The following is a 16,365-nucleotide window of genomic DNA, read 5'->3' as shown; positions in this document are numbered from 1 at the left end:
TATGAGAATGGACATGGGATGGGCCAGGGAGCACCCAAGGGAAACACTCTATGAGAATATGGAGAATGACATAGGATGGGCCAAGGAGCAGTCAAGGGAAACACTCTATGAGAATATAGAGAACGGACACGGGATGGGCCAAGGAGCACTCAAGGGAAACACTCTATGAAAACATAGAGAACGAACATGGGATGGGCCAGGGAGCACTCAAGGGAAAAGCTCTGTGAGAATATAGAGAACGGACATTGGATGGGCCAGGAAAAACTCCAGGGACACTCCATGAGAATATAGAGAACTAACATGGGATGGGCCATAGAGCACTCAAGGGAAACACTATGAAAATATAGAGAACAGACATGGGATGGGCCAGGGAGCACTCAAGGGAAAAGCTCTGTGAGAATATAGAGAACGGACATGGCATGGGCCAAGGATCACTCAAGGGAAATAACCAATTTGAATAAAGAGGACAAATGAAGCTGCACATCGCAGGAGGAAATTGTAAAACATCCAGTATGAACCTTATTTGTTTTCCTATTACAGCATCTTTAGTCCGGAGAAAAGTATGGTTTCTTCTACCACCTTTATCCCAAGAGCTTAATTATACACTGTTCCCATAGCAGCCCTTAACTTCACAACATTGAAAGAGTGGTTGTGCTGTCAAATGAGAAATTATATCATGCCTCCTATCGCAATAAATATATGTATATTGGCCTACGCCAAGCTGCTTATAAGTCGCTTGCGAAATAAATCCGTGTTGCAAGGTCCTGACCTTAAAATCAATCTAAGCCGCCATTTTAGGTCAATCCGCTATTTTACGTTCGCTTTGTAAAGTCACCCTGTGAGTTAAAATGGTGGACAATGTCATTCCGAAATACAACATGGCTGTCTTGACCTCTGTATGTAGCTAATATGTAATTTACCTGCAGGACACTTGTTGAGGTCGTGAACTGAGACCTTGTCCTTCGTTGACCTGTGTATAAAGGATTACTCGTGCAATAAAACAAATCTGCGAGCATATGCTAAGAACAATGTATTCAAATACTGAACGTAGAACACTTGTTTACCTACATTGTATTAATGTTTGAGAAGACCTGCATGGGAAATCCCAGAATACACAGTTGCCGTATAGGCTGGTTGATATATGTATTAAAAGCAAACCAGTTACATGTGGATGTGCGAAACTTGGCATGAACCCTAGATCGGTGATGTATTAGCGGAATATTAACCCGAAGTGGGGCTGGACATCGTGCTCACAAAGAGTATAAAAAAACAATGCATTCTAATGTACAGCGTCTCTCACTGAACACACTGAACCACGCTGGAGTTCGTTGTGTTGCACTGAGGGTCGATAGCTATCTGATTTTGTCTCTGTTCTTCGTAACTGGATTCACTATAAAATAAAGTACTTTGTATGTTCCTTTGTAACCCGTGTTTGGTGTATTTCCTTTTGGGGGTACTCAGCCTCGATATTTTTATTTTGTTTTCACAGTTGCCGCCCGAATAGGGACCCTCAAGATTGATGCCGGATTGTTGAAGGTTGACGCAAGCTATCGGACCGGGATCGGACAGTGTGACAAAAAGGGGCCCCACTGAACAAGACGCGACACCTCAGCAGTGCTGCAGGACCCGATCCCTGGACGATTAGCTTGTGGTCCGAGACGGCATCTTGACGAGGGTCCACTTATCGAGGCGGGCAGATTTGCCGAAATCACCATACACGAGGTAAGATTAGTTGGGTACGATTCTTTGAAATCCGATCGGACCTCCTTAGGTTTGTTCAGGTGAGTCTTGACCCGACTCTTAATTCAACCCTGATAATTTGAATTTGGCGCATTGTATCTGCAGACACAATTATTGACCAGGTAACACCAATAATTTGATATGCCTGGGAAATTGTCTACCTGCTTCAGGGTATTGTTCCGCAATGATAGACAATCTTTGGAATTTAGCCGTCGCGCACCACAGGAGGGGTCGCCGGCATGTACTATGTACTGTAAGCATGGCGTTGGAAGTATAGTATTTAATGACATTTGGCACAGACAAACCAGACATGCCTCCGAACTTCAGTGGCCAATCAACGGTAGTTTTGAAATCCCTCGTATTGAGTATTTAGAGTCAATTCTATTAAAGAAGAAGGTTAGACCTGCAGCATTTGATGTTTTGCAGAATTGGAAAAAAGAAGCGTTGCAGCAACTTCAAAGTAGAGAAAAACATGCGCACCGTCATAAGACGAACGCTGAAAAAGCATTATTGTATGACCAAGATAAACATTCTGAATTGACTAGGAATATGGATAGGGCTTTCTCACTTGGAATTCAGAAAATCTATCCTTCCAAAGACCTCCATGCTTCCGATGAATTCATACACAAATTGTTAAATGAACGAAGGCCTGGTGCCTCTGCGCCACCTCCGTATGTTCCTCTTCCTGCTGCTTTGCCTCTTCCTCCTGCTATTCCTGCTCTACCTGCTGTTGCTCCTGTTGTTCTTGCTCCTCCTAATGTTCCCCTTCCTCCAGCTCCTCCACCTCTTCTTATCGCACCAGTTACAGTACCTCCATTGAATTTGCCTGCTCCTTCTCTTCCAAGTGGTCCTGACCCGCTTGTAGTCGATCGAGGTGCAGGGTCGAAGGATGTCACTCGCAATACTGTACCACCAGAGAAGAAACGTGATTTGATTGCATGGGATACGCATTGTATGGAAAGGGATGATCAAGCTAATGTTTTTGCCACACTTTGTAATATGGATAATTTGCCTGAGAAAAATGTTTTTATTGAAGGTTTAGGGATTCATTTATGTGTAATGTGGGGAAAATTAAATAATACAGATCTCCCGCAAGGGTTAAGGGATCTAAATACTTAAGCGTTTTCTAGAGACACTGTGGAGAAAGTAAATGAGCATGTCGAGAGGTTATTTGGGTATAGAAAGGAGTTAGAAAAGTTGCAGAATGAGGATGACGAGGGGGAAAGTATGTATGTACAGAAACGGTTCCTTCCTTGTCGTAAATCGATATCTGAGGAAGCATGAATTTGTACGAAGGACGCGCTTAGATGGATTTCAGATATGTTGATAACTCCAGTTGAAGTATATGACACATATAGTCGGTATACGCCAGAAATGCAGAGGAAAGTGATACAGCTAATGATAGAGTACCTACAGGATGATTGTGTAAAAAGAAAGATTAGTTGTCCCACAGAGTTATTGAGTATTTTTATAAGAGAGCTTTTTCACTTGACACTTCTTCGACTGCTTTAGCGCTCGACTTAGCTCTGTTGCTTATTAAGCGTTCGGAGCCACTCACTTCTCAGTTGCCTATGAGAGAGGTTCCTCCGACATTTGTCCCAAATGTTGAGATTGCGGCTGATGCTGCACGGGGTATAGTCGCTATGGACATTCCTGCACATTATGTATCACAGTTAGTTCACGTCCCGTTCTCAAGACAGGAAGTGAATACTATTAGGCAATCTATTCCTGATATTAGGAAAAATCCGACAGGATTCTATAAAGAAATAGAGTCCGTCTTGCAATCCTCAGTGTTCACCTTAGACGATATCGATTTGTTATTCCCTGTACTCCTGCCCGTAGATTTGTTGAAATAAGTTAGAACTATAGACGACGTGCCAGGGTTGGGAGATACATGGGTGAATATAACTAGACTCGATGGAGAAAGGCCAGCTGGTGAAAGACTGCCTCAGGTGATATTAACTTTGCCTGATAGAATCATTGCAAAATTGAAAACTATAATTCCAGAGAAAATAATTATTTGGGACAAACTTACGGCCTGTGTCCAAGGGAAGTCTGAGGGCGCTACCGAGTTCTTTAATCGGTTTGAACAGGTATTCTCGGATTTCAGTGGACAAGACCTAGGCACAGAGTCTGGGAAAAGGTTATTTGTGGACAAATTTGTGCGTGGATTTCTGCCTGACATCCAGTCACAAATTATCTCTTCTGAGAGCGCTTGGCAGGCAAAGTCCCAATCAGAAGTGCTGCATATGGCTCAGTACTACGAGAACCGTGTCAATAATGGAAAAGATAGAGTTGAAAAACGAAAAGGTGATTTGAAGACTAAAGTGCTATTACAGCAAATTGTTAGAGGCTCCAGAGGGGGTAGTTCTCAGAGGTCAGTATGTCCCGCAAGGGAATATGCCCTTGGGTCCTGTGAACATTAACCAGTGCGCCTATTGTCGTCAAGAGGGTCATTGGCGTGCACAATGCCCCGTCCTTCGACAGAGGTCGAACACCACATTTGGGAATATGGGTAGGCGATCCAGAGGTCGCCCGGATGTAGGGGGCCCTGGTAGAGGTCAGTTTACACAGGATCCTCAGCAACCTTTTTCACAGGATAATCAGACTCCGAGTGTGGATACGAGGAACATAGTTGATCATCCTTCTGCTGCATATTTATCTGAAGAGCTTCCTTTTGATGACATTCTGTTTCGTTAGGATTGCCCGAAGCAGGGTTTGGAACCTACACCTATTCCCGTCAATCCGAAAGGTCCCTGCGTTGAAATGGTGGTGGGAAATAGGAAACACCAGTTCTTGATAGACATTGGAGCACAGAAGTGTTCCATTGATCATTCACGGGTTCCAAACATTCCACTGTCAGGGCAAACCAATGTTTCTGTAGGGTTTTCTGGCACACCAGTTGTTTGTCCGGTTTCTTCACCGGTACCCATTTCTTTGGGTCCCTTTACGGACCACTGTCCATTTCTGTTGACTTCGAATTGTGGAGAGAACTCGCTGGGGTTGAATCTGTTAAAAGAATTAAATGCAGTGATTTATTGTTCTTCTGATGGAGTGCACTTGACGATTTCACCACAGCAATTTTCTGTCTTGCAATTCTTGACTAGACCTTTGTCGCCAGAATTCATTATTGTACCAGAGAGCTTATGGGCTGTTGACGACAATGATGTCAGTGTTTTACAGATTGAACCTGTTAAGATAGTTTTTAAACACGGAATCAAGCTGCCATGCATTCCCCAGTATAAGATCTCAGTTGAGGGCGAGCGAGCTTTGAAATGCATTGTTTCCGATTTTGTGCATCGTGGGGTGATTATTTCAAGAAGTTTGTGCAATAGTCCGATTTTACCTGTGTACAAGAAAGGCGATAATGCAATTCCATTCCGTTTCATAATTGATTTACGTGCCGTTAATAAAGTCGTTGCTCCACAATTTCCAATTGTGCATAATGTGACTACAATCTTAACCATGATTCCAGCTACAGCTACTTACTTTAGTTTGGTGGATCTAAAGAATGCTTTCTTTAGTATTCCTATACAGAAGGATAGTAGATACTTGTTCGCGTTCACTTTAGGGGGACAATCGTTCACATTTACTCGTGCACCTCAAGGGTACGCAGAGAGTCCTAGCATCTATAGTAGGGCTTTGAAAGAACAACTTGATACCCTTGAATTGCCCTCTACTTGTACATTGCTTCAGTATGTTGATGACTTGCTTTTGGCTGCTGACTCTGAGAGCGCCTGTAAGGAGGGCACTGTGTTATTGCTTATCCATCTAGCTAAGCATGGTCATAAAGCTTCGCTTAAAAGATTTCAATATTGTGGCCAGGCGGTCGCCTATTTAGGCTATCTCCTATCAAAGGAGGGAAGAAGATTGACACCTGAAAGAATAAAACACATTTCTGGCATGTCTATCCCAATTACACAGAAGGAAGTTAGAGCCTTGATAGGTATGGCTTCTTACTGTAGGTTGTCGATCCCAAATGTTTCACTAGTGATCGAACCGATGTTGGCTTTGACAAAGAAGGGCATTTCTTCGCCATTGCCATGGAACGCGGAACACCAGCAATCATTTGTCTTGCTTAAGACTGCATTATGCTCTGCACCAGTTTTGGGCACACCAAACTATGAAAAGACCTTTGTGTTGTTTGTGCATGAATGTGATGGATGTGCTTTGGCTGTATTAACACAGGAACATTGAGGGAAGAATAGGCCGTGTGGTTACTTTTCTTCCGCCCTTGATCCTATAGCATGGGCTTTACCAAGATGTTTGCGAGCTGTCGCTGCTGCTGCTGCGTCTGTAAAACAGAGTGAGGGAATGGTCCTAGGCCATGATCTAACCCTGATGGTGTCTCACTCTGTAGATGTTCTGCTGAACTGAACCCAAACGCAACACCTCACTCCTGCACGGTTGACAAGATATGAATTGATCTTGTTTGCTCCTCACATTCAAATTACGAGGTGTTGTGTTCTTAATTCGGCTGAACTCCTACCTTTCCCGCAAGATACTACTTGCGGCGATGATGAGTCACATGACTGTTTGTATACTACCGAACAAGAAACAAAGGGTAGAATTGATTTGAAAGACACTCCTTTGGATAATCCGCAAGGAGAGCTGTTTTGTGATGGCTCCTGCTTCAAACTTCCGGATGGTACATCCACAACTGCTTATGCAATCATCACATTAAGCACGGTTGTGGAAACTAAGAGAATCATGCTTAATTCTGCGCCGGCTGCAGAGATTATAGCATTGACCCGAGCTTGTGAACTTTCCGAAGGGCTTGCAGTAAACATATATACTGATAGTCAGTATGCCTTTGGGGTGGTTCACAACTTTGGGAGACTTTGGTCAGAGAGGGGGTTCTTAACTTCACATGGCACTAAAATCCAACATGGCTCCCTAATAGTACGACTACTCTCAGCACTAGCGCTCCCCACTCAGTTAGCAGTTATGAAATGTGCAGCACATCGAAAGATTACAGATGACATAGGGAAAGGGAATGCTTTCGCTGATCAGATAGCTAGACAAACTGCTACCGATCCCTTTACGGAGATTTATGTGTCAAGGGAGACTGTAAATGCTTATGCAATGGATGAGGGTGTTGGGTCTGTACGGGATATCCAAGATGATGCCACGTTAGAAGAATCCAAGAGGTGGGCTGAAGGCTCGGGGAAACTTGATGATGACGGGTGTTGGGTGAACATAGCTGAAGGGAAATGGCTACTCCCTGAAGCATATATAATGATGATGGTCATCATGGCCCATGGTCCTATGCATGTATGTGCCCAGAAAATGACAAAGATGTTAGAAAAGGTTTGGGCAAATGACAAAATTTCAAAAATTGCACTGCGCTACGTCCAGGATTGTATGATTTGCCTATGATATGAGTTGCTGTCCCCTGTGGGAAAGGGGACAGCAACTCCAAGGAGAGGTTTTGGGCCACCCTCTGTCCCCTTTGAAGTTATCCACTTTGACTTTATTGAAATGGAACGATGTGATCATAAAAAATATGTGCTGGTGGTCATCTGTGCTTTTAGTAAATGGGTTGAGGCTTTCCCCGTTAAAGATGCTACAGCCATGACTACTGCGAAAACCATGTTAAAGGAGTACTTCCCGCGGTTCGGGCCACCAAGAGTCATCTGGTTGGACAATGGTCCACATTTTGTCACTGCTGTAATTTTGCAGATATGTGAGGCATTACAAATCGATAAACGGTTCCATTCGGCCAGACATGCTCAGAGCACCGGACTAGTAGAAAGACACAACGGTATCATCAAGAACAAGCTTGCTATGACGTGTGCCAGCACTAAATTAAAATGGCCAGACGCCTTACCGATCGTGTTATTATCCATGCTTACAACCCCTCAAACTAAGGCTGGGCTCTCTCCATTTGAGGTGGTAATGGGGAGACCTGCCAATACCTGGAACCTTCCTAAATGTAATTCACTAAGAAATGTTGAAAATATATTACTTTCAGATTATTGCAGCCAGTTGACTAAAAACCTGTACTTGATTTATCACCAGGTACGAGAAGCTTTACCTCTGCGATACGAGGGCCCGGGCCACAGTATACGGCCTGGAAGTTGGGTGCTCATCAAGGCATTTGAGCGCTCTTCCTGCCTTGTGCCTCGCTGGCGTGGCCCGTTCCGGGTCCTGTTGGTCACCCAAACCGCGGTGAGGGTCTCTGGAAGAAAGAACTGGATCCACGCGTCCCACGTCAAGAAACTTCCTCACCCAGTGCCACACGTTACAGAAGAAACAGAACCCCTCACTAATGCTGCAACCAACGATCCCAAAGCAGTAAATAGTGCCGAGAGTGTGTCGGAGAATCTCTCTGAGCCCGTGAGGCTTGGTGAAGCCGCCATTTTGTCTCCACACTCTCCAAAAGTTTTGCATCTGGAAACTGCTGTTTCAAATTCGGCATTTTCACTTGTCTCTGATACGTTGCTTCCAACGGGAAGTGACGACACATTGTTTCCGGATCAATCAGTACAGGGAAAAGTAAGGTACAATCTGCGTGCAAGAAAATACTTATGGTACGGTTTTGCTGTGCATCTGATAGACTTACGGCACGGTTCGGCTGTGCATTCGAAGAAGAAAAGAATCATCGAGTGCTTGTTTTTGCCCAAATTTGAGAAAGGGGATTCTCTTGGCTAGGGTTGTGGAAAGGACTAAGACGTCGCGGGCCGGGAGGTCACCAGCAACGAACATTGGGGTATCCGTGTGAAGACTACAATGCCTGCTACCGCTACCGCTCGTATGGGACTTGTAAATGAGGGGGTGACCAACCGGGACAATGGACAATATGCCTGGGCCCCAAAAACGTATTGCTGTGTTTTTATAATGATATTTGGGTTTTTAATAGTTGCTGTTTTAGGACTGTGGTACCTTGAGGAAATGCATCCTTTAGAATCCTTGTTGCCCACTGAAAATGTACCTGCTGTTCCTACTCCCTTTGCACATTTGCATACTCTGTCCCCTAGGGACTCTCTGCATAGACAAAGGTACCACAATAATACTCTACTACTTATCATGAATGCTACGCATACCATTTTTAATAAGTCTAACTGTTGGGTCTGCTTACATTTACCTCAACACAGGGATAAAGGGCTAGGTTGGTATATTCATCCTTTACCTTTGACAGCTGCTTGTTATGCTTCTCTTAGAGCACTGTTCTTTGGCAGTTGGAATGATAGCATCTCAGGGAACTTTGACGGCACCAATTTGAATAGTTTTGAGAAACGTGTTTTGACTCCCCTGGGATGCTCGCTTTTCGCCAACAGGAGTAAACCTAACGTTGCTTCTATTAGGCCTTCTGATAAACTGTCTCGTCCTTTCCAATCTTTGATTTCCTTTAAGATGGCTCTGATAGGCAATAAGGATGCCATGCCTCCTTCTTACACGGTTAATCATAGCCCCGGTTCAGTTTCTTTTTGCATACAGAGGAATGGTACGCAGTCAATGGGAGATTTTCTAGGTTGTGCCAACGTTGCAAATTTGACTGGGGAAAACAGACCTATGTATGTAGGCGAACCTATCTACTGTGTCTGCGGTTATGTAGCATTCCCATGGTTGCCCAGGGATTGGCAGGGAACCTGTCATTTAGGGATCCTGTTACTTGGGGTGTTTATAGCTAGTACAATAGAAGTTTCAAAGGCTCGTCCACGACGGGACGAGAATGGTGATACTCCGGCACAAATCTTGGGAGATATAACAAAATCAGTTGTGCCATTTTGGGGGCAGATAGCGAATTCAGAAGATATCAGAAGACTAGCGAGAGTACTGGAGAGAACCATCAACCGGACCATGGACATACTCTATAATATGACATTAGAACAAAAGGCGATAAGACTAGTAACACTTCAGTACCGGATGGCATTAGATGTCATTCTGGCTGAACATGGTGGAGTGTGTAAATTAGTGGGGTCCGCTTGCTGTGTTTTTGCACCAGATTCCTCCCCAGCTGTCTTCAAGGCAATACAGAATCTGCACGTCCTTAGTTCAGAAGTGCATGTTCCCGAGGGAAACTGGGATCTTAGCGCTTGGTTCTGGGACTTCTTGCGATCTTGGGGTTGGACTTTCGGTTTTGCTGATTATTTTGGAAATCTTGTTTCTTTGTTGCTGTATTCAGTGTTTACCTAGTATATGTTCGATGCTAGGGGGATGTTGCTCACAAGCGAGAGGTATGATAGGACATAAAGTGTATGCCCCAGATAAAACTTCCAAAGAATATGTGTTGAAAGAAATTTTTGCGAATGACCTAATGGCAATAGATATTTCCGACAGCGATTCAGGGTGCATGAACGATGATGCATGGAGTTATTTGCAAGGAGATCCAAAGTAGTTTTAGCACTTGGCATAGGCCAAAAGGAGGGTTTGTCAAATGAGAAATTATATCATGCCTCCTATCGCAATAAATATACGTATATTGGCCTACGCCAAGCTGCTTATAAGTCGCTTGCGAAGAAATCCGTGTAGCAAGGTCCTGACCTCAAAATCAATGTAAGCTGCCATTTTAGGTCAATCCGCCATTTTGGGTTTGCTTTGTAAAGTCACCCTGTGAGTTAAAATGGTGCACAATGTCATTCCGAAATACAACATGGCTGTCTTGACCTCTGTATGTAGCTAATATGTAACTTGCCTGCAGGCCACTTGTTGAGGTCGTGAACTGAGACCTTGTCCTTCGTTGACCTGTGTATAAAGGATTACTCGTGCAATAAAACTAATCCGCGAGCATATGCTAAGAACAATGTATTCAAATACTGAACGTAGAACACTTGTTTAACTACATTGTATTAATGTTTGAGAAGACCTGCATGGGAAATCCCAGAATACACAGTTGCCGTATAGGCCTGTTGATATATGTATTAAAAGCAAACCAGTTACATGTGGATGTGCGAAACTTGGCATGAACCCTAGATCGGTGATGTATTAGCGGAATATTAACACGAAGTGGGGCTGGACATCGTGCTCACAAAGAGTATAAAAAACCAATGCATTCTAATCTACAGCGTCTCTCACTGAACCACGCTGGAATTCGTTGTGTTGCACTGAGGGCCGATAGCTATCTGATTTTGCTCTGTTCTTCATAACTGGATTCAGTATAAAATAAAGTACTTTGTATGTTCCTTTGTAACCCGTGTTCGGTGTATTTCCTTTTGGGGTACTCAGCCTCGATATTTTGATTTTGTTTTCACAGTGCAGTGATATTACCGGCTCCTGCCTTTGTGGTTGAAAGTTTAAATCCTTTGTAAGACCATCCTGTGACATCTTGTGGTCTTAAGGCACACTGGCTGACACAGTGCAGATGGCTTGGTGTGCAGCAGCGTTACCCTCTTATTCCTGCATTTATAGCTGTCCCTGCACGGCCCATTCTTACTTCTCTGTACCTCTTGAAAACTGTATTGCCACTTCTACCTGCCTCGCGCCCATGTTTTGAATGTATTTGATTAAGTATTAAATGACACGGATACCAGAGCTGACTTTCTCTTTTCTTCTTCTAGAAGCTTCATTGCAGTGCCAGGAATGCTGCTAATAATTGGGAAAGGGTCAGAGGACAGCTTCTGTCCGAGCGGGGTCCCTGGGGACCCTCAGAAAGCCAGAACACTGGCAACATGGAGCTGAGCATTCACGAAGGCCCTGCCCGGATGCGGAAGAGGCTGAAGCTGCATCCCTTGCCAGAAAGGGCAGCCCGCTCAAAGCAGCAGGTATCTAATACAGGGTAGCATTCTTACCTTCGAAGTTCTATATCATGTGTGAAGAGGGATGCAAGTCAGAATCTACTATGCAGAAGAGTCAAGCCAGGAGTATAGCATCAAAGAAAAACAAGCTGTTATGTTAAAGCTTTTATTTTAATGACAATAGTTTTGGCTTTATAGGTAGCGATTTCAGTGCCACCTAATAGCCAAAACTAAAAATAGTTTATTGAGTTGCCACCTTGCAGTTCAAACATTACACACAAGCTGTGTGGGTCTTGGTCAGCCTTAGTAAATGGGGAATTGATCTAGGCTCAGACTACCTAAGGACAAATCACCCACTAAATCCAGCTGACCATGTCTGACACAAAGGATTGATGGAGAGAGAATGCTCTATATTTGTTAACAGGCCAGGCTGAAATCAAAGCTCCTCACAGGAGCGAACAGGCTGTCACAAGAAAATGAGAAATATTGTTCAACAAAGACAAGAGCGACACCTGTTTGGCCCTTTTATGCACTTTTAGGCATATCTCTTGCTCATCATTCTGCAGGTATGCGCACTACCCTTCCATCACCACACTCACCAACACAAACATGATACATCCAGAACCACCACCAAAAAGCCAACCCTATACAAAACCCATTAGCATCCCACTCAGAACCCCCAGCCAACACCATTCTCACCTACACCCACCACTACATGCTCATAAATCGTCATTTTGCCATATGCAACACAATCGGCAATGTAGAATTCATTATCACACATAACCTTGACCCGCACTTCATAACAGAATACTGGTTCTCCCCATCTCCTCCCACATCCTTGAGGTTGCTGCCCCTCCCCTGGCAGCACATCCAACACATCAACTGCAGGGTAAAGTCAGAGGAGGACTTGTTGTCATCCACACGACCTCTTGGGTCTGCTTCTGCACCACCTTCCTGCCTTCCCCCACACAGAGCTCCTTGGAGCTCATGTTATGCCTCTTCCTGGTCTCACATGAACAATCAGCCAATTTCTTACTGGTCTATTGTTATCTGAAATTCAACAAAATCTTGCTCAAGTAATTTGATGACATTGGGCCTTATTACGAGGTTAGTGGTCAAACCTGCCAGTGGACGGCGGGCTGCCGCCAACCCATAACACTGTTTCCACCGCACGATATCCCGGTGCCACCGGGATATCATAAGCGGTAGCCAAACAGTAAATACCCATTACGGTGGAGTCTCATGGGACTGCACGGGAATGGGAACACTGATCAGTGAAAACACTGCCAAAAGAGACCTGAACCCTGCCGGGAGCATCGTGCCCCTGCCGGTAGACTTGTAGTTTGGAGGTAGGAAAGGGTACTGATACGTTGCTACCGGCACCCTTATTTCACAGAGCAATACACAACTAAGGCACAGAATTCCTGAGATATAAACTACGCCTGCACCAGCCGACAAGAACGCTCAGATCAAGTAACGACATCCTCCTGGAACCGAAACCCTACAACAGAAGAAAACTCAGAGGACCCTCTTTCTCTCACCAGGCACCGAAAACTTGGAATGACCTACCAAAGAACATACGGAACACAAGAAACCACCTACCATTCAGGAAACTGCTCAAATCCTGGCTCTTCACCGAGTAACTAGAAAACCACCCACAAGAACGCCCACACTGCGAAAACAACAATGAATAAATATACCAATCCCGTTTCCCACCAAACAACTGAACACGAACAGAATCCAAGGAACACACTTCACGACATACCATAAGACATAACGAGAGATAGCCGCAAGAGGACACTGAAGACTGAACACAGGCACCCCAAGACGGAAGCACTTAGACGACTCTCCATAGCATCCGGGCCTGTACCACACCCGAAGTTCCAGCAGACAAACTCACATACATAGTAGGGAATTGGACACCACAACTCCAACTCCGACATCCAAGGAGGAGAACAGACACTCCCATCACACTATACATAGTTCACTAGAATACAACACTACACATAGTTAATTAGAACACAACACAACAGGGAGTGCGCCGAGCTAAAACCTCAATTGTTCTGGTGGACGTAGGCCTCACTCCCACTATACAGGACTCTCTGGTCTAGATGTGTTTTAGGATTGCACTGAATTATTCAAATTATTGAATTGTTTCTCAAATCTAGCTATGTATGGTACTGTACCAAATTGTTCTGTTGGGGGTGGGCCTCTCTGCCACTATACAGGACTCTCAAATCTAGCTGTTCTGGCACCATGCAGGACTCCCGAAATCTAGGCATTCAACGAAGCCATACTGTGAAGACTAGCTGCAAAACATATAACCCACTAACCAAAAAGCCCAAACTTTCTGCATACTTAACACACTCAAAAAACTCACACAACCACCTCTCGCACCGCAAGCCGCATGCACTTGACCACACAGCAACAACACATATGCCGCACCAACAGCACACGAGCACCCGCATCGCTCCGATACTCGCACCATAGCTCAGCGCACGGTGTACACCAAGGTGGAGCTGCCAACAGAACACCACTCCTCTCACTATCCTACTCCCTATTGACCCAACTAACCCATCCCACCTTCTCGTTTGCAGATCCGCCAGAGCGCCTGGGGACCAACTCCATTGGTGATGGTGCACGGTACAAATAACTTTAACATTTGACATTTACACATTTCTGGACCCCCAAATAATGAAGCCCATTGTTTTAACAGTGGCAGTCTGACAGTGCCTCAACATCTTCCTCTGAGAATTCAGACTGCCAGGTGCTCAAGCAACCAAGAATAACACATTAACATAACACAGCATGTCAGAAGTCCCAGCCACAATAAAAGCAACACCTTCAACCAGGTATCCAACATTTACCCAGATATAATCTGCTTCCCACCTAAGCAACTAATCTGGAAATACCACAACGCTATAGGTGTCCACCTCCAGCATGAACGTCCACTTCCTTTGCCCCCCTCACAGCATAGAGATTAGAAACCTAACAAGACTCCTCATCTTTCCTTCTAGAACGTCCCCGTGAATGTACTGAAGGAAGTCCTTGCCACCCTGGCCTCCAGAACCTCCACAGTAGCCAACGTACACACCTTAATCATCATCTTCAATCATATACAGTCTGGAATTAGACTACACCCCCGCCCTACTGAAACCATGGACCAACAAAACAAATCCCTCCATATCTTGGTACATCAAGGACTGCCTGACAAAAGAGAGACATCTGCAAGCAACAAAAGTCCTGGCAAAAAGTTCAGTTGCAAGAAGACTCCTCCTCACTGAAATCCCTTAATTTGATCCACAGTACCTTTATCAGCACAGTCAATGGACATAACTACACCACAACCAAAGAAGAAGCACCCAGCAAAAGTTGAACACTTTTAAAAACAGTCAAGCATTGCGTCAATGCCCTTCCATCTACCGAGGTACCCAATAAACTGGAAAAATGGAAGGCTGGCAGTTATTTAATTGACAAAATTGATAAGGGCCAACAACAATGTGATAACTCAGAAACCACCAAGTGGCCCCCGTGTCGTCCCTGCAAGGCACAGCCTAAGCTGGTCTGAATACAGAACCATAACAGAACCATAGCATACCTTCACAGGCAGAATGGATACATCTAATAAAGACAATCGTATACATAATTGCACTCTGCAGCAAAACACCAGAGACACTCCCCTCTGCCTCCACCAGGTCCTGTACTCCTCACCGATGCAAGCTGTCTTCCCAGATGTACTAAAAATGCTTCATCTCTCAGCCTTTGCCATGGTTGACCACAAAGTACTACTCGATACCCTCTCTTCTTGCAAAGGCAGACTGACCACCAATGGTTTGACTCCTCTCTCACTAAACAATACCGGCTTGTCTAGATGGGAACATGTAGACCCCTAGTAACCTGTGGAATTCCACAATGATCACTCCTCTTCCCAGTTAACCTCAAGCTCTATGTAGAGCCCTGGGAACTCCCTTCACGGGCCACAACAACAAGAGCCACCAGTACACTGGGGATATTCTCCTCTACCTAAAGATCAGCTGCATTGAAGACAATCACCAACTGAAGCCCTACCCCTCACTCATTCAAGTCTGGATGTTGACTTACCATCTGAAGCTCAGGCTGGCAAATACAGAGTGTCTCAGCACTGACATGTACCAGAACCTGCTAACAGAGATGTAACTTGGCGACTTCTCTCTGCAACTCATCTCTACGGCTAAATCACATGACTTAGCCATCAACTGTGACCTTTCATTCAAAGCCAACATTGCTAAGAAGGCACAGACAGGGTGGTGACACGCATCACTTCTCTGCTGAATCAAGCTCTACAGTCCTACTTTGGGCATAGTCATAGCCATCGTGCTCTCTAACTTGGAGGATGGCAATGCTGACCTCTCTGGAAGCAGTCCAGGATGCTTCAGCCCAGCTTTTTGCAGGATTGAAGACGTTCAACCAGATCACCACCAAACTAAGGAACTCCCTTGCCTCTTTGCACACATAACCTTCAACACGACGTGCATCACCTGCAATGCAGTGAAATACAAATGACCATCCTACCTAGTGGAGAAGCCCACTATCTCAGATCACCAAATGGGACACTAGAAGCTAAGACATCTCCAGGCAGAGACAACAAACATGCAGGAGGAAAGAAATAGAGAGCGTGCTTGTGCTGGCTATGCCCCCATGCCCTAGAACAACGTCCTGACTAACACCAGACATTCACCAACCCTTTTAAAATTCAGGAAACATCTAAAAACCCTCCTTTTCCATCAACACTGCACAGACCATGAGGGCATTCCCTGTCTTTCCTCCCCCTCTCCTATTATCTACCGCTCTGCTGCTCCCGGTGTAGGTGTGCACTATATACATCTCATCCATACATACATGCATATAGACATCAGAACTAAACTACAGACTTCAACAGAAGACCAGTGTAGCCTGCAGCTGAGGACTA

At 44.8% G+C, this 16,365-nt stretch overlaps 1 protein-coding gene across 4 annotated transcripts in view; it reads left to right on the top strand.

The window, feature by feature from the left end:
- WDFY4 (WDFY family member 4) overlaps positions 1-16,365 on the top strand; it is a 1,820,746-nt gene that overhangs the window by 1,134,477 nt on the left and 669,904 nt on the right. For all 4 annotated transcript variants that reach the window (XM_069611160.1, XM_069611162.1, XM_069611161.1 and 1 more), the window contains one exon: positions 11,241-11,444. In XM_069611160.1, the coding sequence (XP_069467261.1) occupies positions 11,241-11,444 (204 nt within the window). The remainder of the gene's footprint in view (positions 1-11,240; positions 11,445-16,365) is intronic.

This window comes from Ambystoma mexicanum, chromosome 8, assembly GCF_040938575.1.
Source record: "Ambystoma mexicanum isolate Mex_15411 chromosome 8, UKY_AmexF1_1, whole genome shotgun sequence".
Taxonomy (NCBI): domain Eukaryota; kingdom Metazoa; phylum Chordata; class Amphibia; order Caudata; family Ambystomatidae; genus Ambystoma; species Ambystoma mexicanum.
The sequence above is the reverse complement of the archived record's forward strand: the minus strand, read 5'-3'. Positions and strand labels throughout refer to the sequence as shown.